At 41.7% G+C, this 27,309-nt stretch overlaps 1 protein-coding gene across 6 annotated transcripts in view; it reads left to right on the top strand.

The window, feature by feature from the left end:
- ARHGEF28 (Rho guanine nucleotide exchange factor 28) overlaps positions 1-27,309 on the top strand; it is a 355,169-nt gene that overhangs the window by 288,881 nt on the left and 38,979 nt on the right. For all 6 annotated transcript variants that reach the window (XM_040341440.1, XM_040341441.1, XM_040341443.1 and 3 more), the window contains 6 exons: positions 1,154-1,271; positions 3,618-3,872; positions 8,185-8,261; positions 14,863-15,041; positions 21,547-21,638; positions 25,427-25,609. In XM_040341440.1, the coding sequence (XP_040197374.1) occupies positions 1,154-1,271; positions 3,618-3,872; positions 8,185-8,261; positions 14,863-15,041; positions 21,547-21,638; positions 25,427-25,609 (904 nt within the window). The remainder of the gene's footprint in view (positions 1-1,153; positions 1,272-3,617; positions 3,873-8,184; positions 8,262-14,862; positions 15,042-21,546; positions 21,639-25,426; positions 25,610-27,309) is intronic.

Raw genomic sequence — 27,309 nt, 5'->3', positions numbered from 1 at the left:
CCTAAAGAAAGGGCTGAAAAACGTGGCTTTTATTCGAGTGTATACGGTATATTAATTTGTGAAATGACATTCGGAATGAAAAGTGAAGGTGTTGCCTACAGCAGCCAATCACATTCCAAGTTTGTGTATTGCAGTTTAGGAAATGAACACATGCATCAGGACAGAAAATGTTTGTTCATTCAGTTAATGAAGATTAATGATGTAATTGTTACTTATAAGGATAATAAATTACACAAATTCTACCATTGCCTGAGCCAATATTTAATTCCTTGAATGCAGTGCGAGTGAATAAACAATAATTCTGTGTGCACTCAGCCTGCATGAACACTAATATACATTGTGTAAATCCAGCTCTCTTTTAGCAGTTGTGTGTATAAGTTGTTGAGCATCTGGAGAGTATCTAGACTTGGCCTACAATGCTTAGTCCTGAGTACTTTTTCTGTTGCATTGCAGCCCAGTCTTGGAAAGCCGATGGGTTTTCCAAGGCTGAGGTGCAACATACAAGGAAAAGCCAAGCAATTTGCAAAGTAGTCTCAGAGCTGTTTAGCAACTCATTTCCAAACATCTAATTATCGAGATTACACGCGGGGAAACCCCCTGCCCCTCAAAAGCAGGAGGCATATGCACTTCATAGATAAAAGTGGGAAATTGTTTAGGAAGAGTAAAATTAAAGGAAACGTTTAGGGAGGAAAATTGTTTATTGCCGTTGCTATCATCCTCTTCTGAAAATGCTATTTGCCTAGCTGTCATGCCAAACTGATGGCTTCAGTGCAGTGCAAAACACTGAAAAGGCATTATTCTAATTAGGATTTTTTAATAATATGATTTTTGTCTACTTTGTTTATTACAAAATACTTATTTATTAGAAAATACTCTTCTAATATCACAAGGAGTATTTTGTTTAATCGCAAATACAAAACCAAAAAAGGTGCACATGACGTGTCCCATTTATGTCATCTAATCATTTTCTATGTGACAATGGAATTGTAAGCCAATTCTGCTACTGCACTGCCACCCTGTGGTCTTTTATGTGAACAGACAGTGACAATGTCCTTGATAAAATGAAGCTGTGGCTTGTAGTTTGGTCTAAAGGTTTGATAGTTTGTAGTTTAATCTAGTTTGATTCCTGTATAATAAATTTTGTTTTTTAAAGGTGACAAACAGCAATCTGCAAGCTCGTCGCCGAGGTATCCCTGAATGTATTCTTCTAGTAACACAGCGTATCACCAAATATCCAGTTCTTGTGGAGAGGATATTGCGTTATACTCCAGGTCAGTGTAAAATCTCTAGGCTGGTAACTGTCAGCAACTTGAGTGTTTTTTAACCCTCTTGAGTGGTAATATTTTACAAACAATGGGCCAGATTCACAGAAGAAGTATGCCGGGTTTATCTACTGATACACCGGTGTACTTTCAAATTTCCCACGTCGTATCTTTAGTTTGAATCCTCAAACCAAGATACGACGGCTTTTGGCTTCGATCCGACAGGCGTACGGCTTCGTATGCCTTCGGAAAGTAGGTGTAATACTTTGGCGCCCGCTGGGTGGAGTTTGCGTCGTTTTCCGCGTCGGGTATGCTAATTTGCTTTTTCCGGCCCTCGCATTCTCTTACGTCGTCGCAAGTCGGCTTTTCCCGTCGTATAGTTAAAGCTGCTTTGTGAATCAAGCACTTGCCCGTAAAACTTGCGGTGGTGTAAGGTAAATGCGATACGTTACGCCGCCGTAAATGTACCTGAATCTGGCCCTTGGTCTCTATGTACTTGCATATGGGAGCAGGTTGTATTTCCACAATAAATACACAAGCTGTAGTTCCTAATTACAGCAGTATTAAAAAAGAAAACATTTACTATATTGCAGCTTACCAATTCTTAGATCACCACAGTCCAGGTCACCGGGTGAAAACCATAAGAAAAAGAAAATGAATGCAGCCACCACATCTAATGATTGATAAGCTGCAATATATATATATATATATATATATATATATATATATATATATATATATATATACATGCTTTAATAGTACAGCATACTTCTTGTTCTTTACTACTCCCTAATATTATTTCAAATTTATAGATCAGATCAGAAATAGATGTTCACTTTGTAAGATAATTTTTCCCAGAGCATAGTAAATGAAGTGAAGTTTCATTTTGCAAAGGATACCTGAACAGGTGCAAAGAGAATAAAAAATGATGCTTGTACATAATTAGATGATGGAAGTCAGCAGAGCTTCCCCAAATTTAGTAAGCTATGGGGCAAAAATCTCTTGAAAAATGCAACTTCCCTTGCAAAGTGGAACAGTCTATTTTAGACATGTGCACTGCCAAAAAATCTGTTTTTTTCTTTTGTTATTTTCGTTTTTACATTTTTTCGGAAATTCTGGAAATTCAAAAAATTCTTTTTTTTTCGTTTGTTTCATTCGTTTTTTTTTTTCGTAAATTCGGGAAAATCTGATTTTTTTTCCGTTTTATTCGTTTTTTTTGCTTTTTTTTTTCGTAAATTCAGGAAATTCCAAAAAAATTATTTTTTCGTAAATTCGGGAAATTCAGAGATTCAGAATTCAGAATTTTCGGATTCCTGAAAAATCAAAAAACAAATAAAACGGAAAAAAAGAAATTTCCGAAAAAAAAAACGAATGAAACGAAAATGGAAAAAAAAAAACGAATTTTCGGGAATTCGGAAATTCTAAAAATTCGGAAATTTCCCAATTTTTGAATTTTAGATTTTCGAACTTTAGATTTTTGAATGTTACAATTTCGAAATTTCGAATTTTTTAATTGTCGAATTTCTTAAATTCTTCGGAAATCCGAAAATTCGGAAATTCAGAAATTCAAAATTTTCGGAAATTCTAAATTTTCGGAAATAATAAAAATGTAATACGAAAAATTCGGAATTAACGAATTTTCGTTAAAAACTAATTAGAAACTAAACTAATTGCACATGTCTAGTTTATTTGGCTTTGGTAAATCAACCCCATCGTGTCAATAGACTTTTATAGACAACAGTAGACTATGTAGTCAACTTATTTTGCAAGTAAATGCTGCCGCACTGATTGCATGGTCTGAAATACAGATACTTTCTGTGAACCTCTAAATCTTTGGGGCCAATTCACACTATGTATGATGACAGACGTTTTACCGCATGGCAAAACGTCTGTCACTACAGGGACACACCGGAAACAATTGTTAGCTATGTGTCCCATTCACATTCCAACGCAGCCTAGCGCTGCACTAAAAAAAAAAAAACATTTTATCTCAGGTCTGTAAATCCCTCTATTCCAAAGGAATGCTGGTATATAAATTGGCTGTTGTCTAAATTGGCCCTAGTATGTGTTTGTATGCATGTGAGATAGGGACCTAAAGCTGGAGATATATTATACAATTCTCTTATTCAATTTCCTTTAGATTTACCTTCAAATATGTAGTACAAGGGCCTGTGTGACTGCATACAAATTGACCTCATATTATATGGTTTTGGTGAAATCTGGAAATCTGTGCATGGAAATTGTATAATGTATGGCCATTCTTAGATTGTAAGCTCCTACTGCATAAATGTATATATTATAAATATATAAATGCCCTCTTGTTTCCTCTTAACACTTCTCATTTCCTATTGTTAGAGGGAAATGACGAGCACAAAGATCTTTGCCGGTCCCTGTGCTTAATCAAGGACATGATTGCTTCAGTAGACCTAAAAGTCAGTGAATTTGAGAGAAAACAAAGACTTGAAGAGTTTGTGAACAAGATTGAGAACAAGACCTTCACCAAGATGAAGAATGGACATGTCTTTACAAAGCAAGACCTAAAGAATAAAGAGCGGGTGCTTCTGTATGAAGGTGTCCTCCTGTGGAAAACTGCCACAGGGAGGTTTAAAGGTACTCACAGTATTAATAAGAATTTGTTTACAGTCGGTCCCCTAGTTACAAACATCGGACTTACAAACGGCTCCTACATACAAACAGGGGAGACAACAGGAAGTGAGAGGAAATCTACCCCTAGGAAGGGAAATTCACTCCTGTAAGGCCTCGTACACACGGCCGAGGAACTCGACGTGCCAAACACATCGAGTTCCTCGGCCAGTTCAGCACTGAAGCCGCCGAGGAGCTCGGCGGGACGAGAGCTCCCATAGAACAACGAGGAAATAGAGAACATGTTCTCTATTTCCTCGTCGAGCTCCTCGTCGGCTTCCTCGGCCGAAAGTGTACACACGACCAGTTTCCTCGGCAGAATTCAGCCAGAAACTCGGTCGGAAGCTGAATTCTGCCGAGGAAACTGGTCGTGTGTACGGGGCCTAAGAGTTATTATGGGAAAAAAGGTGTCTCCACTGATGCTTTATCACCAATGCATGTTTCCACAACAACCCAAAATTTTCAAAATCCAATAGACACAGGGACAGGAAGTGAGGTGAAATCTTCTGCACAGGGGCACAGACAGCAAAACAAACCTTACAGGGGTGATAACCCTTCCCTATGCTATCCAAAAAGCTTAAAAATAGTTTTTTTTGGGCTGGAGCTACACTTAAAAAATGTACCTGTTCCAAATTGCAAAGAGATTCAACTTAAGAACAAATCTACAGAAAGTATCTTGTTTGTAACCCGGGGACCGCCTGTATATAGCTATTTTTGGTTAGTCAATTTACTGCATTGATAACCTTGCAGAAGGAAATGGCATCTGTGACGACTGTATCCAGGTAGGCTTTAGCAAGCATACATATCTTTGGCTTGTTATGGAAATACATTTTACAATCCTGAGGCCTCGTACACACGACCGAGGAAGTCGTCGTAAATGAAACATAGTTTTCCTCGACGAGTTCCTTGTTAGGCTTGTCGAGAATCTTGATAAGCTTTCTTTGCGTACACACTGTCAAGACCAAATCTCGTCGTTCTCAAACGCGGTGACGTAAAACACGTACGACGGCACTATAAAGGGGAAGTTTGATTCCACTGGCGCCACTCTTCTGAGCATGTGTGGGTTTCTAAGCATACACACAAATGTGTTTTTCGTCGAAAACCAGCCCGACGAGGAACACGACGAGGAAATTGAGACTCCCGTCGAGGAAAAGGAGATCTTGTTCTCTTTTTTTCTCATCGAGTTCCACGACAGTTTTCTCGATGAAAAACATACACACGACCATTTTCCTCGGCAAAAAAGCTCTGCCACCAAGTTTATTGATGGATTCTGAAAAAGAGAAGGTTTAAATGCATCCTCACATGTAGTGAGCATGTGGATGCATGATAGTAATGCGTGTGCCCGGATGGATGGATTCTGTCGAGGAAAACGGTCGTGTGTACGAGGCCTGAGTGTGAGAGGGCCAGTGTATCATATGATTTCCTTTGGAATAATGGAATAGTCATGTTTCTTCTGTGTGATGAGGTGAGAGTCATTGTTGCTTGTAGTCAGTTCTGTGGGATCTAGGTTATGCCATGCTTTAAAAGTCAACAGACCAGGTCATATATCCTTTCCTTGGATCAGTTCCCACTCCCAAGGAACTTGCTGTACCCCGATCTGGATCAAGTCCTTCACATAGCTTGGCATTGTAATCTCAAAATACTTTGAGAAGATGTTCTACTCCTTAATATAAACCTAACACAAATTATTAAAGAGAAACTGAACAATGGAATATGTACCCTTAAAATGGTAGGCAGAAGGCAAAGGACTAGTAGTAACTGGTGGTGACTGTTCCCCATTCTCCATCCCCCATATTTTCCCTATTACCGGTTTACCATGGCTTATTCCGCACTGTGTCTCTCTGTGGAGGCAGCCAACTTGATAGAGGCAGGGCTTTGCTTCCTCAGCAAGAAGAACAGTGAGCAGTAGAGTAGTAACATAACCAAATCTCATTCCTAATCTACTGAGACTGTCAGAGGTAGCAGTGCCTTAGAACTGACACTACAGATATACAGCTGTGAGGTTGTAAGTATGGGAGTTCCTGGGCACCCTCGCATACCAAGAAGTACACCGCGTATTTCCTGGGGAGCAATTTTACATCAAAAACATTGTTTTCAGATTACGAATATAATCACCAATTGGATGTTCTCTGTAATATCAGTATGAATTTAGTTTCACTTTAAAGTCTGATTTAATTTACCACTTAATGTTACAAGCTGCATCAACTAATTAAAATAATTATCCTTACAAAAGTATTATAAAAACTCTAGCATTCACTAATATACCTACAGTTAAATTAGTTTAGATTGTGTAACTCTACCATATCCTCGGTCTGTGCTGATGTCCCCCCCACGCTTAATATTTATATTACAGGTACTTCTATAACGGCACCAATTTATGCAGCACTTTACATATATTTAGTGCATTCACATCAGCCTCTGCCCTCAAGGAGCTTTTAATATAAGGTCCCTAACTCACATTTATACATTCCCATACTAGGGCCAATTTAGACAGGAGCCAATTAACCTATCTTTGGATATATAACAATGCATGAATACAAGGCCTGCACCAATACATAGTCTCCTATTCTGGCTTTAGCCTACATTTTTAGGACACAAGTTAGTCTACAAACAGATGTCATTTTGGTCCAAACGCATGGGAATTAAATCCAGCTATTGTGCTTTTCTGCAAACCCAAATGATAAAATGTAGTACTCTCAAAGTATCCTCCACTTGTATAAAGGAATTTAAAGGGGTTGTAAAGGATTTTTTTTTCCCCCTAAATAGCTCATCCTTCAATTTTGCTTTTAAATGTCCTTATTTCTTATGAGAAACGCTAATTTCCTGTTCTTCTGTCCGTAACACACCACCGTAATGCAAGGCTTTCTTCCTGGTGTGGAGAAAGCCTCTTGAGGGAGGAGGGGGCGAGCAGGCAAGTCAGGACACTCTCTACTTTGCAGATAGAGAAAGGAGCTGTGTGTTAGTGGGCATCCTGACACTCCTGCTCGCCCCCTCAAGAGGCTTTCTCCACACCAGGGAGAAAGCCTCACATTACGGTGGTGAGTTACAGACAGAAGAACAGGAAGTGAGCATTTCTCAGAAGAAATAAGGACATTTAAAAGCAAAATTGAAGGATGAGGTAAGTGAAGGAGGACTGCACTAAGGTAAAGGATGCTATTTAGGGAAAAAAAATCCTTTACAACCCCTTTAAGCTTCCTAATGTTCTTTCAGTTTCCTCAGCTACATCATGCTAAGGCACAATTCCCGAACACACAAGACTCCCTTCACCAAAACCTCCTCCTAAATATATGCTAGGCTTCCTTCCTATCTAAAAAGGCTTATTTCTTTCTTCTAAAGGACACTGCTAAGCCTTTTTATTGTAAAATGCCCAGTTGGGAGAAAGAAGTGGACCTTTTGATATGACCAAGTAGGATAAGGGACTGGAATTGCAGAAACGTATCTCACTCGTATTTTCATATAAACCCAACTCCGTATTTTACATAAAGCATACCTAACCTTGAAAACATTAGTATGTTGTCCAAAGTGCAATAACACACTGGGTCCTCCTTTCACCTAAAATGGCCTTGCCCAGTTATCCAAGGGTTCTGGCAGCAAGTAGTTCAATTCCTACAACACATAGTGGTTCATTCTACTGCCAGTTATATTCCTCCAAGTCAAAAGCACAAATATTTTTTTTTCAAGAATTGTTAATGTCGGCTTGTAAAATAATTGCCAGTTTTGGTACATAGTCAACCTCTCACGAGAGAGTCCTTGCCTTTTTATTTTTTCAATGATGAAATAAAACCAATAGACACAGTAGTCTCCATGTTACTACTTGTGTGGTTTTATGTAAAGTTCAGCCAAGCGTGTATACATTGAGAGAATAGGGCTGTTTCTGTTCATTCCAAAATGTGGGAGGGCTAGTAGGGGGTATCATAAAACATTTGGCAAACGAAACTACCAAACTCCCGTTTACGTGCCGAAAATCCACATAATGGCATATTGTTGGGCGCTTAATGTCTTTCAGTCTTTGTGCTCTGGACTGAAACGTTTATAGCCAATGCAGGCCTGAAAGAAACTGGTTACGCTGGATTATGTACCGCAGACACCATGTTGGCTGTGAGATCTTAACCTGCATTGTACACGGCTGTGCTGTTTTTTCTGGAGAGTTTCATTCTGGAACAGAAAAATTACAAGTCAATGCTTGGCTTCACACGTCTTCATTCAGAGTCTCAACAAATATTTATTCAGAACAAAAGTTTCAAAACTTAAACCTATTTTTTTTTTTTTTATATTTTAGATATCCAAGCTCTACTTTTAACTGACGTGTTGCTGTTTCTTCAAGAAAAAGACCAAAAGTATATATTTGCTGCTGTGGTAAGTTTATAGTTCAAATATCTTGGGGGGGGGGGGGGGGGGGGGGGAGTGATTTAATAAACTAGTGATGAAAAAAGTTAGAGCCAATAAGTCAAGAGGTTTATTGGCAACTGCAAGCACTCTTCTGTTTCCAGACTTGCTGACTCTAAGAATTTTGTCTCCTGTTTAATCAGGTTTTAGAATTTCTTTGCAAAGGGAAAATGCAATGAATACTTTTCATAAACCGTTTTAAGTAGCAGCCCAGTATGGTTTGTTTAGCACTGTGTTGACAGTCTTTCTTTTCTGTAAATAAGTTTAATTTTACTGAATTTACTGCCTACTAGAAAACTGTCCTAAATCTTGCCTGTCACCTTAAAGCGGTAGTTCACCCTCACTCACATGATTTTACCATCGAGACAGGCATTGTAGCGCGAGCTACAGTATGCCTGTCCCGATTTTTTTAACCCCGGACTCACCTTGTAATCGTACATAGAAGATTTCGGCTCCCGCGGGGAATGGGCGTGCCTATGGAGAGGGAGGATGATTGACGGCCGGCCCTGGCACGTCACTCTCCCCGAAGACAGCCGGAGTAGGTCTCGGCTCTTCACGGCGCCTGCGCACAGGCTATGCGCAGGCGCCGTGAAGAGCCAAGCCTATTTCGGCTATTTCCGGAGAAGCGTGACGCGCCAGAGCCGGCCGTCAATCATCCTCCGTCTCCATAGGCACGCCCATTCACCGAGGGGAGTCGGTATCTTCGATGTAGGAGTAAACGGTGAGTACGGGGAAAAAAAAAATCGGGACAGGCATACTGTAGCTCGCGCTACAATGCCTGATTTTATGGTAGAACAAAACATTTTTTTTTTTTTTTAGGTTTATAGGGTGAACCCCCGCTTTAAAGTGATACTAACAACACACCGTTTAATTTACATTGTCCCTTCTCTTTCTGTATATGGATGATGGCACTGTAGTTATTTAAAAAAAAACAAAAAAACTAAATCTCCTCCACCCTTTTCCTAATCAATATACAGTCACATGACCCAGCTCTCTCCCAGCCTGTCTGCAGGGAAACATAAGTAGGAGGAGCTTCTAGTCCTCTGATGCTGGTCACCTGTTCATTTTTTTTTTTTTAAAACAGCCTTTGGTATATGGAGTAAAAATAAACATTATCAATAAACTGTTTTAAATTTTCATACAAATATATATTTGAAATCAAAGCTTTATTATTTTGTGCAAAAAACATGGTGTGGGTGGGTTTCTGCCCATCACAGGCTGTGTCACGCCCCATACAGCCTGTGCCTTAGAATAAGAGGGAGGTAAAGCCTCCATTATCCCACCCCAATGTGTTTAGCTGGTTAGTGTGCATGGAGGAGGAGGGATTGGGCTGTCATTTACCACTGTGTAGACACATACATGTGTGACTCTATAATTACACGGGCTGCTCAGATGTGATAGGGAGGAAATGCTCAGCATAGAAACTCACTGAAAACTGAATGTGCAGAGTTGCCACCACAGCTGCAAAATCCCTAGCTGAATTGGAGACATTGACAGAAGGCGGGGATAGAGAACAGCAGGATCAACCAGTTTTTTGCAGAATACAGAAAACGAATCTCTTAGTGACTGAGTGCGTGTGAACAGCATGTAATACACCATTTATTGATAGCTTTTTATGATATGGGTTTAGTGACCCTTTTAATTCTACAGTAGATACATCTGGCTCCAGATGTGGCATATACCCTGTTCTTTCATTGGACAAACCGATCGTGTGTGGGCCCCCATCGGTCTTTTTTCCATCGGTGTTAAAAAAAAAATAGAACATGTCTTAAATTTTTATGCCCAAAAGGCCTAAACAAGATTTCCACTAGCTTCCTGTCCTGGAGCCACAACAGAAAATAAAATGGAACACCCTCTTAGACAGTTAGTTGTCGCTGGAATTAGGTGTCCCTATTGGAAGATTTAACCTTACCCTGTGTTTCACTGACAGCCCTATAAACGTTAGGTTTACCATCATTATCTTGGTAACAAAGGCCACCAATACAAATCACATGAATCTTCTCAGTGGAGACAAATATAAAAAAAAAAATAGCAGAGGTTCTAACCCTTTTCAACTAAATTCAAAGCAAATAAAAAAAATCATTTTAAATACACTTTTATTCTATTTGATTCAATTTGATTTCTTGGGTTAGTTTGCCTCTTGAGCAGCTTATATTTTTCTATTTAGCTGTTTTGAATCTAATCAATTAAACAAAAGACAGTTTGCATTTCAAAGCCAAATCCAGGCTTCCACCCATCTGAGGTTTTGTGGCATGCATCTGAAGAATGCTTTCCATGCAAAGGATCTGAGAAATATCAGTTTATTGGTACCCTTGTGTATAAAACAATGTAAAATTCTTTCAAGCAGCTTGGATCAGCAGCTAAAGGACTTTTTTGGTGGAAGCTACAGCTGTTAAAGTTAATGATACCAGCAGAGCTTTTTTTCTCAGAAAATAGGTGCAGGAACTCAACCACGACCCGTTCAGATTTCAGAAACAGTAGAAGGGTCTTAAAGAGGCATTAAATACCAGAATTGCATTACATACAGAGTGCAGAGTTCAGGGGGTTACAAAGCTGTCATTTGTAAACACAGAAACCAGACTTCTGTGTTTACAAGTGATTGTGGTGAGCAGGCACCAAAGGGTCTAAGCCAAAGGTGGTGGAATCGAGTTCCCCCAAGTTCCCCCTGAAAAAAAGCCCTGGATACCAGTTACTAAATGCAGAGGTCCACATAATCTTTCCAGTTGAAATGATAAACGTTTAATACCTTCCTGCCCACAATTTATTAAGCTGATTGGGATGTGCTTATGAATGTCCTCTCCTTTAAAGCCAAGAGCCGACACTCCGCATGGCTGCTGTTCCTCAGTCCCAACTATCAGTGAGAGCTGGGGTCCTCATTGATGATCAGAGTGCTTTCCAATGTTAAGCGATCACTATGTCGGCTCTGACATAGCTCTAACTCCGCTGTAGGCTTTTTCAATAGAAATGAAATCCTTCAGCCTGCAGATGAACACTGCTACCTTCAAGCTGCTGTGGTGGGCTCTATCTAATACTGTAACTGTCAGATACAGTTGTATTGTTAAAAATAACCTAGTTTAAAAAAAAAATAAAAGTAAAAAATGTGTGCACATTTGTCAGCCCTATAATAAAAGCAGAGCAGGGTATTTTTAATAAATCCGTGTACCAAATAAAAGTTGTAGATATCACTAAAAATGTATATAAAAATGGTTTGTCGGCTATATAAATTCCTGTAATAAATTTAGGTGTTCAAATCGGTCATAACATTTATCATTAAAGTTTATCAACACATGCTAACACTGGTAAATTTGGCCTAGACATCAATGACCTCTGGCCAGGAAAATGTTTCAGTAAATACGTGAAAGAATTTTGTTTTTCGATGTTGTTTTATGCAGATTATGTTTGTCTAGCTTTGTGATTCAGTTGAAGCTCCAACTATATTATAGGAGCCATTCATGCAGAAATGCAGAAAATTACTAAGGGTATACTGTATAAATGCAAATGCTGCAGAACATGTGATTGCAAGAATGGAGTTCTCTTCGCAATCTTTTAGTGAAATCTCAGACTGTCTAGGTGGCTTATTTGCTAATCCCATGATTGTATTTCCAGCACTTGTGCTGCATAGGTGCTAACTGCTGTCTGACATATTTATTTGAAGGTAAACCTGCAAGTCTGTTTAAAAAAAAAATTCAGGAGGGATTCCCTGGTCAGCACTGCCTGTATTCATGGTGGAATCAAGCACCCCCCCCATCTTGAGCCTAGTACACATGGACCAAGTGCTGGGTGACATCGGACTGGTCACTAAAATCTGGCCGACATTTGGCCCGTGTGTATGGCAGCCGGTCCGACAGAAGCCAGCTACGCATGCTGGAAAACCAGCAGTGACCGTCTCCAGATCACCGCTCTCAGCCAATGGCTGAGAGCACTGACCAGAGCGTTCCATCAGGGGGGCCGCCCCCCTGTCAGAACACAATAGCTCTGCGGGGGAGATTGCTGTGCTAACATTGGTTAGTTAGTACAGCGGCTCCGACCTGGATTGAATGGAAAAACAAACTGACGGTGTGTACTAGGCTTAAGTCTTAACTTAAGCTGGCCATAGATGGATTGAAATTCAGGAACCTGCCAAATTTCCATAAAGCTATGGGCAGGCTGGTTGTACTGAAGTCGATCGTCTGATCAACTTCAGTACAACCAGCCTGTCAGGTTTTGGATGCTAATTGGATGCTGGTTTTCCAGCATGCCGGTTTGACTGAAGCCGACTTCTGTTGGACAGGGTGGTGTACACAGGAGCCGAATGTTGGCTGGTTTCTGTTAAACTGGCCGATATTTGGCCCGTGGGTACCAGGCTTAACAGTACTGAGTCTATCTATCCTCAAGTGTAAATGTCAGACATTCCTGATAACTGTTACTTCTGTCTACTATTTATAATATAAAACAAAAAAAAGATAAGCAAAAACTGTAAATGAATAGATAATCAGGTGATGAAAAAACACTGACTATGGATAACAGTGAAAAACATGATTCCTTATATTTTCTCCAAATTTAACAAATTTGTGAAAAGAGAAAAAAAAAAAAAGGTGAAATGTTCTCTTATGAAAAAAAACAAAAAAAAAAAAATATATATATATATATATATATATATATATATATATATATATATATATATATATATATATATATATATATATATATATATATATATATATATATATATATATATATATAGTCCCACAAAAACAGTGTTTAAAAAACACAAAAATCATTCAAAGGATAAAAAACATACAAAGAGGCTATTGTAAATCTAACAGTTATCAAGGGTACAGCAGTCTCCAGAGTGCAGTGCTATTTACTTGTCAACCTGCTAATATTAAATGATTCACACTTATCAGATATCATGCATTTGACCATGGGTCAGCTTGAACACTTCCAATATTGCACCCCGTTCAGGAGAGAGAGTAATATAGATAGCCGGATGGCCCCTTACCAGGAATTGTGGACACCTATCACGGGAGTCAAACTCGCCTTGTACCAAAAGAAAGACAGCTTCAGATGTCAACACCGACAGCCAGTCTAGTACACAAACACCTCTGTGCAGGGATCACTCACACGGTATAGCCTTTGGGCGGGTGTCTGGTTGTTCACCTCGCCCCCAATCAGCCAATGTTTTTGGGCGGGTGTCTGGTTGTTCACCTCACCTCTGATCAGATGGATTAAGTATTAATTCTTTAAGATTGCTGCAATATTGTTGGAACACGCACATTAGGTTTGAGTACATCACAGCTATATCACATGATATTCATCAAGTGATCGGGTGAGCGCAGAATTTACCTATTATATAACCACTTCCTTACTGGGCACTTAAACCCCTTCCTGACCAGAGGACTTTTTGCGATTCGGCACTGCGTCGCTTTAACTGACAATTGCGCGGTCGTGCGATGTGGCTCCCAAACAAAATTAACGTCCTTTTTTCCCCACAAATAGAGCTTTCTTTTGGTGGTATTTGATCACTTCTGCGGTTTTTATTTTTTGCGCTATAAACAAAAATAGAGCGACAATTTTGAAAAAAAAATATATATTTTTACTTGTTGCTATAATAAATAGCTCAATTTTTTTTTTTACGTTTTTTTTTTTATCATCAGTCTAGGCCGATACGTATTCTACATATTTTTAGTAAAAAAAAAAAAAAAAATCGCAATAAGCGACTGGTTTGCGCAAAAGTTATAGCGCCTACAAAATAAGGGACAGAATTATTATTTTTTTTTTTTTTTTTTACTAGAAATGGCGGCGATCTGCGATTTTTATTGGGACTGCGACGTTATGGCGGACACATCGGACACTTTTGACACATTTTTGGCGCCATTCACATTTATACTGCAATCAGTGCTATAAATATGCACTAATTACTGTATAAATTTTTTTTTTTACTAGAAATGGCGGCGATCTGTGATTTTTATTGGGACTGCGACGTTATGGCGGACACATCGGACACTTTTGACACATTTTTGGTGCCATTCACATTTATACTGCAATCAGTGCTATAAATATGCACTAATTACTGTATAAATGTGACTGGCAGGGAAGGGGTTAACACTAGGGGGTGAGGAAGGGGTTAAATGTGTACCCTAATTAGTGTTCTAACTGTGGGGGAAGGGGGGTGACTGGGGGGGGGTGACCGATCTGTGTCTCTATGTACAAGAGACACAGATCCGTCTCCTCTCTCCCCTGACAGCACCGCTGTCTGCGAGAGCCGGGAATGAGAGATGATCTCATATGTAAACATATGAGATCATCTCTCATTGGCCGCACAGATCGCCTAGGAAACGGCCGCTCCGATTGGCCGTTCACGGCGATCTGTGACTGGCTGTGTCCAAGGGACACGGCCAGCACAGCAGTTCCCCGCTGCGCGCTCGGGAGCGCGCGTGGGGAACGTGCAAAGGGGAGGCCGTAAAAAGACGGCCTGTTAGAAATTGGGAGCCGCGCTGCGGCCGTACAAAGTCGTACGGCCGTCAGCAAGTGGATAATCTACTATTTATAATGCCTATTAAGTGCAGGTTATTTATGTTTTTTTTTAAAGGATCAGAAATCTCCAGTAATTTCTCTGCAAAAGCTGATTGTGAGGGAAGTAGCGAATGAAGAGCGTGGGATGTTTCTGATAAGTGCATCATCGGCTGGACCGGAAATGTATGAAATTCACACAAATTCCAAAGAGGAACGAAACACATGGATGAGACAGATACAGCAAGCTGTGCAGAGGTAATATTAGCATTTAAAGCGGAGTTCCGGCCACAATTTCACTTTTTAAATATAAATACCCCTGTAATACACAAGCTTAATGTATTCTAGTAAAGTTGGCCTGTAAACTAAGGTCCGTTTTGTTAGGTTGTTACAGCATTTAGACACTTTATAAAATAGAAATTGACTGGGGCCATCTTAAGTGTGGGCATCATGAAGCCAGACTGTATGACTTCCTGGATTTCAGCCTTGCAGATCTCGCACATGCCCAGTGCTGCACAAGCAGTGTCAGATCAGGTTTCAGCACCTGTACTGTCCAAGTCACATGATTCTTTGAGACTGGGGAGTGCACAGACTCCTGGAAAGTTATACCCACTACATTCCCAGGAGTCTGTGCGGTGTAGGTTAGGAAGCATTAAGCACCTAGGTGCAGGAAGTGGAAAGATTAACTATTCTGCCTAGCAACAACACTTTGAAGGCATCTAAAAAAAAAATGTTTTTCGGAAAGGACTAATGAATTTTTTTTAAAACTACTGATGTAATGTTATATTTATGGGTGGAACTCCACTTTAAGCTGCATAGTCTACTACGTGACAGTAAACATATTTTTTCCCAGTGATATATTTTTTCTTTTACTTTTCCGAATTAGTCTTAACAGAATAGTCCTGAAAATAATGTAAGACATCTAATGTGTTGTGGATGAAATGTAATGGGGTCAAGTTAACAGAATATCTGTAGTTAACATGGAGGTCAACACATAAATGTCAATGTTAATCTCCTCTATTCTTGTAAATTAAATGAGTTTAATGCATTAAGATAAAAAACCTTTTGTGTGTAGCAGCATCCCCCCCCCCCATCATTACGTACCTGAGAACCATCTCTCTCCAGCGATGTCCATGAGTGTCTTAGCCGTCCGGGACTCTCCTCCTAAATGGCTAAGCCACAGCAGCGGCGCCCATGGCTATCAATCAAACTCAGTCAATCGGAGAGAGGGGGTGGGGCTGGGTCGGGGCTCTGTGTCTCAATTGACACAGGGAGCTGTGATTCGGCTCAGTGCCCCATAGCAAGCTGCTTGCTGTGGGGGCACTCGACAGGAGAGAGGGGCGGAGGGAGGATCCAGGCTGCTCTGTGCAAAACCAACTGCACAGAGGAGGCAAGTATAACATGTTTGTTATTTTTTTTTTTTTTAAACAAAAACAAGACTTTACCATCACTAAGGGCCCTTTCACACTAGCGGACCGTATGTCCGCATTTTCATCCATCCGTTTGCGGATGAAAACGGGACATACATGGGTCCCTATGTGATTACGGGTGTCAGCGGATGAACATCCGCTGACACGCGTAATTTGTCCACCTCCGCAAAGATCCGCATTTGCAGACGGAAGAAATCATATTTTTCTTCTGTCTGCCGGATCGGATCGGATGAACACGGACATACGGCAGGCAGCAGCAATGAAAGGAGATTGCTAGAGGTGTAGCTTGGCACCATTACCTTCAGTACAAACTATCATAGTTTCCTTTTGGAGATCATTTTTTGCAAGATTTTCTTGTCTACAAATTGGTTCCTAATTTGGTTAAATAACTAGTGAACATTACACATTATTTTATGTAAAGGGCTCTTACTTTCATTGTAGGAGATATGCTCCAAAACAAAACATTCTAGGGTGCTCTACTCCTTGTATCCTGCTGTGCTGGCAAACCAGCTGTCAAAATGACAGTGAGGACTCGCTCTGTATGGCAGAAGGGGCTGAAGGGGCTGCAGCCGCTCCTGTGTAAAATTACTCTTGCAGACAGTCTCTGTGCGTGTCATTGAGAAATACAATGTAACAATGGATTTTTGCATTGTATTTACTCGGTTGAATTCATCTGTAGATCGAAGGGCTGACCTTGACTTTGCATATGACATTAGTAACCTCACAACTAGATTTTTTTTTACATAAAACGTGTTCCTGTTTAAATCCTAATTAAGCTTCAGTTGACCCTAATCAGTCCTAATTAAGGTGGAACTTCAGAACGCTTAACGAATGTTGATTTTGGCCTGCCTCTTCCCTCCCCATGGGCGTCCGCTCATAGGGTTAAGGGGGGGCGAGTGACCCCCCCTGGAATCAGCAAGGGTCTGCCATGCTTGCATCTGTAGCTGTGCTGACTCTGTGTTTGTGTGAGTCGGCTCCACACGGAGCTTACAGAGCTCTTTACTGCCACCTCTGGCTGCTTCCTGTATGTGCACCCTCATGTTTGTTTGCTGCCTGTAATGTATTTTCAAAGGGACATGTGGAAACAGGACTTGGGAGAAGGAAGACCACCGTGACCTTACAAGTGGGGGCTGTGAGTACAAGTGGAGGGAGAAGGCTGTTTGTGTACAGGGGGGGGGCTGACATATATACAGATGAGGGGGGCAGCTGAGTGCATACAGGTATGATCAGTGAAGGGGGGTGCCAGATATAGGAAAGATCAGTGGCGGCTGGTGCTCAAAATTTTTGGGGGGGGCGCAAAGGAAAAAAAAAATGTGCAGTCTCACTGTGCCCAAACGCAGCCACTGTTACATGCCATCAAACGCAGCCACTGTTACATGCCATCAAACGCAGCCACTGTGCCATCAATTTGCACCACTGTGCCATGCCATCAAATGCAGCCACTGTGCCATCAATTCGCACCACTGTGCCATGCCATTAAACGCAGTCACTGTGCCATGCCATCAAATGCAGTCACTGTGCCATCAATTCGCACCACTGTGCCATGCCATTAAATGCAGTCACTGTGCCATGCCATCAAATGCAGTCACTGTGCCATCAATTTGCACCACTGTGCCATGCCATTAAACGCAGCCACTGTGCCATACATTGTCACCACTGTGCCATGCCATTAAACGCAGTCACTGTGCCATCCATTGTCACCACTGTGCCATGCCATTAAACACAGCCACTGTGCCATACATTGTCACCACTGTGCCATGCCATTAAACGCAGCCACTGTGCCATCCATTGTCACCACTGTGCCATACATTGTCACCACTGTGCCGTGCCATGCCATTAAACACAGCCACTGTGCCATCCATTGTCACCACTGTGCTATGCCATTAAACGCAGCCATTGTGCCATACATTGTCACCACTGTGCCATGCCATTAAACGCAGTCACTGTGCCATCCATTGACACCACTGTGCCATGCCATTAAACGCAGCCACTGTGCCATCCATTGTCACCACTGTGCCATCCATTGTCATCACTGTGCCATGCCATTAAACACAGCCACTGTGCCATCCATTGTCACCACTGTGCCATCCATTGTCACCACTGTGCCATGCCATTAAACGCAGCCACTGTGCCATACATTGTCACCACTGTGCCATACATTGTCACCACTGTGCCATGCCATTAAACGCAGCCACTGTGCCCTTTAATGGTCGCCGCTGTGCCCATTGTCCCCACTGTGCCCTGTAAATTGCTTTCTCCCCCGCCCGGCACTTACCTTTACTGGTTTTAGGCATCCACGTCCCACGATGTCTTCTTCTCCCGCCCTCGATGACTGACAGGCGTCTCAGCCAATCAGGTTACTGGTAGCCAGAACCGGCCAACCTGATTGGCTGAGACGCCTGTCATCTTATTCAAGGGGCGTACAGTCTGTGCGCTCCGAGAATAAGCTTCCGGGACCAGAGGGCTGTATTGGGAAAGCCTATCAGAGCTGTTGGCTTTGATAGACATTTCCGTACAGCCAACCAGCTGGCGTTATTCAGATGGCCGGACATTGAGCGCCGACCATCTGAATAACAGCGGCAGCGGCGAAAATAACATATATTCGTGCAATGCATGAATCTATGTTATTTGACTCAGTGGCGGTGAGAGCCAGAGGGGGCGGCGCTCCAGCGCCCTCTATGGACGAACCGCCACTGGGAAAGATCATATCACCTGTCCTGTTCTGTATACAGCTATATACACCCATCTTCCTCCCTGTATTCCTCCATCATCACTGACTGCAGATATACATCATCTGTCCTGTATATAGAGCTGTATATACCCACCTTCCTTCCTCTATATACCAATACCATCCACCCCTTCAATATACACATACTGTACACCCTCTGTATTGTACATTTGATCAGCACAGTGAGGCTGCATATCATGGGCACATGTCTGCACTTTATGGGATAATGACTAAGCCCCGCCCCTTCATGACATTGTCAAAGAAGCGGAGCATAGGTGACCGTAAAATGATGCCCCCCCCTGGAAAAAGTTCAGCGGACGCCCATGTCCCTCCCCCTTACATTTGGATATTCATAAAAAAAAAATCTTAATTCAATAGAATTAATGTGCTAAAAGAAATGGCATTTGCAGTCCTCCACCCCAGTGCTGTGAATCAGATGTGCCACAAGGCTTCTGGCCCTGACGGAGCCTTGTGGCACATCTGCTCCTGGCTTTAGATTGCACAAAATGTGGTCGTTATGGAAGTTCCAAAACATGTCTATGTAAAGCCAAATTGAAGGGGACTGAAGTTTCTCTTTAACACAATATTCCTCTTCTTTCTTTAGCTATTACTTTTCTGCTGATTTTCTTTCTTTATTTTTAAGCAATACTAGTTAAACTTTTTTTCATTTTTAATAATTGATTTGTTAATTTTTGCACTGTCAAGTTAAAATGGATCCATGAAATTGAAAAAACAATCCTTTATTTAATTGTGTGTGTATTGTTGTCCTAAAGCAGAAGTAAAGGGATTTCAGCTTTCCTGGAGCTTTTGCCATAATGTGCAAATACTGTACACTGAGCTGTGCCTAAGTGTAAGGCGTAAAAAAAACTGCTAGCATGCAAGGGGAAAGATTTTGACAAAGGAATCACACAAAGGGGGTTATTTACAAAAGGCAAGTGCAAAGTGTGGGCCAGATTCACGTAGCTCAGCGGATCTATAGATCCGCTCGATCTACGTGAATTAAGATCCGCTCCCGCAAGTTTAGGAGGCAAGTGGCTAATTCACAAACCACTTACCTCCAAACTTGCGACGGCGGATCCTAAATCCCCCAGCGGAATTCAAATTCCGCGGCTAGGGGAGTGTCATATTTAAATCAGGCGCGTTCCCGCGCCGATTTAAATACGCATGCGTCGTCCGGGGAATTTCCCGGTGTGCATTGCTCCCACTGACGTCAACAGGACGTCAGTGGTTGCGACGTGAGCGGGACTTGCGACACGCGTGTTCGTGAATCGGCGTACGCAAACGACGTAGGAAATTTCAAATTCGACACGGGAATGCCGGCTATACTTAACATTGGCTGCGCCTGATAAAAGAAAGGGTAAGTATACGACGGAAAACCGCTAGGGAAACGACGTAAAAACAATGCGACGGGTCCACGTACGTTCGTGAATTTGCGTATCTCGCTGATTTACATATTATTTATCGTAAATCAGCGGGAACGCCCCCGGCGCCATTTTTAAATTTAAAAAAAGATCCGACAGTGTAACACAGTGTAACACTGTCAGATCTAGCCCTATCTATGCGTATCTGATTCTATGAATCAGGCGCATAGATAGGACCAGTTTACGTCAGAGATACGATGGTGTATCTGTAGATACACCGTCGTATCTCTTTGTGAATCTGGCCCTGTAAGTGCAAAGTGCACTTGAAATTGCACTGAAAGTGCACTGGAAGTGCAGTTGCTGTAGATCTGAGGGCGACATGCAAGGAAAATAAAAAACAGCATTTTAGCTTGCACATGATTGGATAATAAAATCAGCAGAGCTTCCCCTCATTTCAGATCTTCCCCTCAGATTTACAGTGACTGCATTTTCAAGTGCACTTTGTACTTGTAGTTTGCACTTGTAGTGCAAAGTGGATTTGCCTTTTGTAAATAAACCCCCACAGTCTCTTCCACCATAAAAATATATCTGCTAGTATTATTTTTTTTTACTTCAGTTCATTAAGTTATGACCAAATTGTGGCTACATAAACTCAGCAGAAATATAAAATTGCTCTAGTCTATAAGGAGTATGCAGGTAGGAAAGCTAAATTGGTAAATCGCACAGATTGGTAATATGTGGAAGTTTCCAATGCATATCAAAGCTGAATATGATGAGATACATGTTGTATAGTGTGGAATGCATTTCCCTACAGCCTGCTGATTACATATTCAGCAATCCTACAGAAGCACACTACCAAACAGTGATAAGCAATTGATATGTGGATAAGATGAATCTGAATTTTGATGGGATAATCACGTCAGTGACAAGCTGAGTCCAGATTTGAAAGATCCATGTAGACTGATTTTTATGTAACTACAGACATAGAATTCTTATTTAAAAGTAACTGAATCATCTGTTGTGCAGTTTAATATTTACATTCCATTCATTTCCACTTACTACTCTTCCTCACAGCAAGCACCTTTTCTGAGCTTCCTTTATCCTAAAATGGCAGATAACCGAACAATTAATTGTACAAAAACCTATATAATGTTATTACAGTAGACTTCATTGATTTATTTTTTAAATATATACTTGTTTTAAAGTGCATGTCTTTATTTTCCCACCATGTTTTATTTCCAAAGCTGTCCAGAAGAAGATGAAGGGAAAATCAGTGAATCTGATGAAGACAGACGTGCTGCAGATGCCCGAGCGGCCAAAGCTCAGCAGTATCAAGGTGAGTAAATGAGGCTCACTGGTGAGGTTCAAAGTCTTACCTATACCTACCCCGGGTCCAGCATTTCACCATCACACCCCTCTCCAAGAATACATATGACACTGAATGAGGTTTGCATATGGAGACTTTAAAAAGCAAAAAACACTGAGTTGGGCATTCGTTATCAGTACTGCCTTTAGGATTATTGTTCACTCTGGTGATAGTATTGACCTTTTACTTAACTATATTGCTAATTGTGGTTTTACTTCATGATCAATTTACTTAGAGCATAGTTTAATTTTTTTTTACATCCAGTTGTTTAGAGCTGACAACAGAAGTGTCTCCTTATTTTTCAGCAGTGGAGGACAGAGGAAGAGTATTAAATAACAGTGATCAAAAGTGGTTATTTGATAGTTCAGATCCAGATTTTTTGCTGTAGCCAGAACTGTTAGGCTACTTTCACACTGGGGCGCCGCGTGCCTTAGCGGTAAAGCGCCGGTATTTTTAGTGGCGCTTTACCATAGTTTTTGCAGCACTTTTCAAGCGCTAGTGGAGCACTTTTAACCCCCACTATCGGGCAAAAAAGGGTTAAAACCACCAGCAAAGCGCCGCTACAGCAGCGCTTTGCCGGCGGTTTGGAGGGCGCTGCTCATTGTTTTCAATGGGCAGGGGCGCTTTAGGAGCGGTGTATTCACTGCTCCTACAGTGCCTCAAAGATGCGGCTGGCAGCACTTTTTTGAGCATCCTGCCTGTGTGAATGCAGCGGCTCCTTCAGGGAATTTTGCAGGCGCTATTTTTACCACTATAGCGCCTGCAAAGCACCTCAGTGTGAAAGTAGCCTTAGTAACTGTCAGTATAACACCCTAGGAACAAACAGAGCAACTGCAGCAGAGTGTCCTCTTTGCCATGCACCTGGCTACACCTATAACACTGAGGCCTCGTACACACGACCGAGTTTCTCGGCAAAAACCAGCAAGAAACTTGCTGTTTTTTTTTTTTGCAGAGAAAACCGGTCGTGTGTACATTTTTCGACGAGGAAACTGTCAAGGAACTCGTCGAGCCAAAAAGAGAGCATGTTCTCTTTTTCTTCGACGGGAATGGAGAAAATTGGCTCACCGAGTTCCTCGACAGCCTCACAAGGAACTCGACGAGCAAAACGATGTGTTTCGCCCGTCGAGTTCCTCGGCCGTGTGTACGAGGCTTCAGGCATATGTAGAGGAATTCTTAAAATCAGGATATGTCTGTCTAGTGGTGACTTATTGTTCAAGCTTTAGCAACGTCACATGGGCAATATCAAATGCTCCCCTATACACAGAAGCCCTACTCAATTAGAGGAGTATACTTTGCTTGGGCAGAGAGGAGCTATCAGGAGGCACGGTCAGTTTTCCCCAAATGGGTAAGTAACAGTGGGATTGATTTACTAAGAAAACTGGAAAGTAATGGTCGCTCTACATTTAATAGCGCCCAATTAAACCAATTAAGACTTCAACTAGGCAAACATGCGAATGAAAAAGAGCGATATTACCGGTGAACATGCGTAATGTCGAACCTGCGTTTCTGCAGTGCCAATTTCTACCATCTGTTTGTTATAAGGAACTGCACTGCAGCCATGATAACATTTTTATGTGAGATGTGCTCTACCTCGTGTGCATCTATTTATGTTTATTTCAATTAGTATTCCTAGTTTGTTTTCTTCTTTTGCTAATGAATGCAGTTATGAATGAGTATTACAGAGTAATGTCTGCTATTCTGTAAAGGTACAAGTATTGAACATTTACAGTTCCATATCTGTTCTATGTTTTTTTTTTTACATGTTAATTTCGTTTTTTTATGTGACTACAAAGCAGTAATTTATGTTCATTCTTTAATCATTTAAGCACAATGGCTTGGTGCTGTGCACTGATGTCTACAAAGCAACCTCGCCACCTTTTGACGTCATGTGATGTCATATGATGTCAGAAGGGGGTGGGGTTACTGGGTGTCACTGCCCTGTCAAAACGAAAAGAGAGCAGTCAGTGGGAGGCCTCCCATTGAGGCGGAGCGTTTTAATTTTTGATGGTGGATTTTCATCACAGGACACTTATAATATATATATATATATATATATATATATATATATTTTAATAAAGGATTTGTTGCTAGAACTTTTTGCCTGTTCGAAGTATTCTAGTGCGAACCAAACCGGGGAGTGTTTGGTCCATCCCAAATAAAATCTGTGCCAGACCCAAGAGGGCCTGGTATGAATCTGGGGGGGGGGGGACGGACGCAATTTTATTTATTTATTTTTTGCCGTGGAGTTTCCCTTAAAATCTATGCCAGACCCAAAGGGCCTGGTATGGATTTTGGGGAAAGACCCCATGCCATTTTTTTTATATGGTGCTTAGAGAGAATTCATATTTAGTTAAAATATTTCATGGTTTACCTAGTCCAAAAGGAATTAATAAAACCCTGAAATTCAGCATTGGAGCAGGGATGTTTTATTTTTGGCTTTTCTCCCCCCCCCCCCCCCCATTACACTTTCTACTCAAGCCCTTGCATGTGTGCACAACTAAATACTTTAAATCCACAACAGTGGAAGAACATACAAACCTCTAGCCAAGTAGCAGCATATTTGGGATTCGAAACATGGACCCCAGTGCTGCTAAGCAGAAATGCTAGCCAGTTAGCCACTGTGCTGCCACATGGCTAGATGCTGTATCTCTGTGCTATCAAACAGTCCTAAGTCCCAGGGGTGCAACAAGTTAATCAATGCAGATGTCATGTGGCCAGAGAACCATTGAACAACCTGTTTCTGGCATATGCCATCTGTTTTGAAGGCTGGGTATGGCTGATTACTGTCATCATGCTGAACCATCTCAAATTTGGTTGCTTTTTGCTTGGCAAGAGGCTGCAATTAGTGTTGGTGGGGAAATCTCAAGGCTGATTATTGTCCTTGCCCATGGAAAACATATAACATGTTCCACCACAAGTTATTTTTAACATAGGGAGAACAGACAACTTCTCTACATGAAGTGTTTTGGATTCAAACCATCATAGCACAGTGGCTAACTTCTGCCTAGTAGCCCATGGTAAACACATGGCACGATTTGCAATGGTGCTGAAACTCTCCTCCACATAAATATTCCTTTTCTTTTTTGGGACCATTTACATTTATACAGCGATTAGTGCTATAAAACTGCACTGATTACTGTGTAAATGTGACTGTCAGGGAAGGGGTTAACACTAGGGGGCGCTAAAGGGGTTAAATATGTTCCCTAGGGAGTGATTCTAACTGTAGAGGGAGGGGGACTCACAGGGGGAGGAGACCGATCTGTGTTCCTTTGTACTGGGAACACACAGATCCACGGTCTTGCCGTGATTGTGGGAAATCACGGGTGTCCGGCGGACATCGCGGGCACACGCACCGGGTCCCGAGCAAAATGCGTATAAAATGCCCCCGCTCCCTAGATGGCTGGGAAGCCCAGGACCAGGACCCAGGATGGGAGATCCCATCTGTGGACGTCATTTGACTATGGGCGGGATCTGAAGTGGTTAAACAATATAAAACATATTTAAGAACCTAACATATCGTGCTCTAAACATTATTTCCATGTGCAATTCCTGTGTTTCTAGCAGGAATAATGATTTAGATGGTTTCTGTTGTCTGTGACCTATGGGGAATTCAATTTTGGGAGTATTTTTTCCAGATCGCTATAGTGAATTCCATTTTTCAGGCTAATAAGCGCAATTTGGCTATTTTGAGAGTATTTGCACATTTGTATAGTCTTATAAATACGTATTATCCATAAGATTCTCTCCATATCTTGTAGAAGTCCTAAGCATCCATGACCAGCAAATCTGCAGCTATTTGGAAGAAAAGTTACAGATTTTTGCAGAACTTGCAGCCCTATGTGGCGGAAGTGATGTGAAACTGGAAACACAGCTTCTCGTTAAGGCCGATTCTGGAGAGATCCCTCAAGCTGCATCCTTCCTGGAGGCTGCACTAAAAGAAAGTACGTATTCCAATCCAGACTAATCAGAGCAAGACTTAAAAGCCCAAATCCAGTCAAAACTTGTACAAAAAGGGAATTTGTGTCCCATTTGGGGGAGATTCTGCCACTTCTTGTCTAGGCTTTTGTTATCATCTCTAATGGGTACTAGAGTCTCTCTAATCTCTAGAGTAAGTAACAAAAGCACATGAAGTGTGCACTCACACTTGCAGTTTTTACAATAGATGAGGTGGTCTCAGGCGTGGGTAACTTGTGGTCCATTATGGTTTGCTTCATCATGAGTGCAAACTGTGCCTAAGTTTAGAGCTCTTCATAGATCACTGAGCACATAGGCTGGGATACTGTGGTCTAGTTGCCCAGGAACACTTGCTTATAGGCCAGTGAGAGTGCAGACCAGCAGGGGAGTGGGGAGTAGTGGCAGCGAACCTTGGCACAGTTCAACCATGCTCAGTGTGAGAGCACCAAAGTTAACAGAATGGGAAGAATTTAGAACCTCTCTGTTTTTTTTATTGCTTTGGTGGCCTTGGGACACTCTCATTTCTTGTCCATGTGTCACTTGAACATGAAGAATTTATTTTAAGAAGGCATTGCAGCCTAATACCCACCCGTGATGTTGGGTTTGGCTCCTTGAAAACCCATACCTCTTTACAAACAGAATGGACATATCACCTCAGACAAGACAGCGTGCACTTTTCATGAGCTACCTATGGCCAGACCCAATATTCATATAAGGACAAAAGTGGTCCATATAGTGAACTCTGTGTAGAATTATTTACCTTAAGGTCATCACAGAGGGGGCACTCTTTACGTCTGGAGGAAAAAGGATTTAATCTCTAAATACGGAAATTATTTTTATTGTAAGAGCTGTAAGAATGTTGAATAGACTCCCTCAAAAGCTGGTTCTGACCAGCCTTGTAGATTGTTTTAAAAAAAGCCTGGATTTTTTCCTAAATGCACATAATATAACTGTATTCAGGGAATATCCGAAGGATATTATTAGGAAGGATTTTTCTCCCCCACTGGAGCAAATTGGATCATGCTTTATTGTATATATGGAGGTTTTCTATTTGTCTGTACCAGCCCTCGTGGCTGCAGCTGCCCCTTTCCACTGCTCGTGCACCACAATCCTCCAGACTGTCTCTGGCATGCCTCCCAGTCCTCCCGACTGTGTGAACACTCACCAGCCCTCTTGGCTGCCTCTGTGTAACTCCTGGAGACTTGTCCAGCAGACTTGTGCCTCCTGGTCAGGACACTTCTGTGGGTTGTAAGAGGGTCCTGTCCGCACCCAAGCCCAGGCCCAAGGTCACCCTCCCCTAGACTGGGGAGCTCTCTCAAAGGCCTGACAGCCTAACCCTCCATCTTCCACCCAATCAACTCCTCCCCAGCTGGGCTGACCCTGTGTATTTAAGGAGGCATGCCTCCTGCCTATCCAAATTGGGGATTGGTCAGGGCTCCTCAGAACATTCCAGGTGGCTCCACCTCCCCACTCCATCTCTCTTTCCAGAAAAAAACCTGAAGATTCTGGAAAGAAGTGGAAGGTCCTGGCGACACCACCTGTGAGTCACCCAGCACTACTCTAAGTCACTCCCAACCCAGATCATCAAAACACACCCTGGCTTGGCTGCAAGCCAAATTTACCTACTCTCACAAAAAAATACACTACTCTTCTAGCACACTAGAGGGGGGTTACACAATGATTCTTT

This window comes from Rana temporaria, chromosome 1 (assembly GCF_905171775.1).
Source record: "Rana temporaria chromosome 1, aRanTem1.1, whole genome shotgun sequence".
In the NCBI taxonomy this organism is placed as follows: domain Eukaryota; kingdom Metazoa; phylum Chordata; class Amphibia; order Anura; family Ranidae; genus Rana; species Rana temporaria.
Note: the sequence above shows the minus strand (reverse complement) of the source record. Positions and strands in the feature narration are given on the sequence as shown.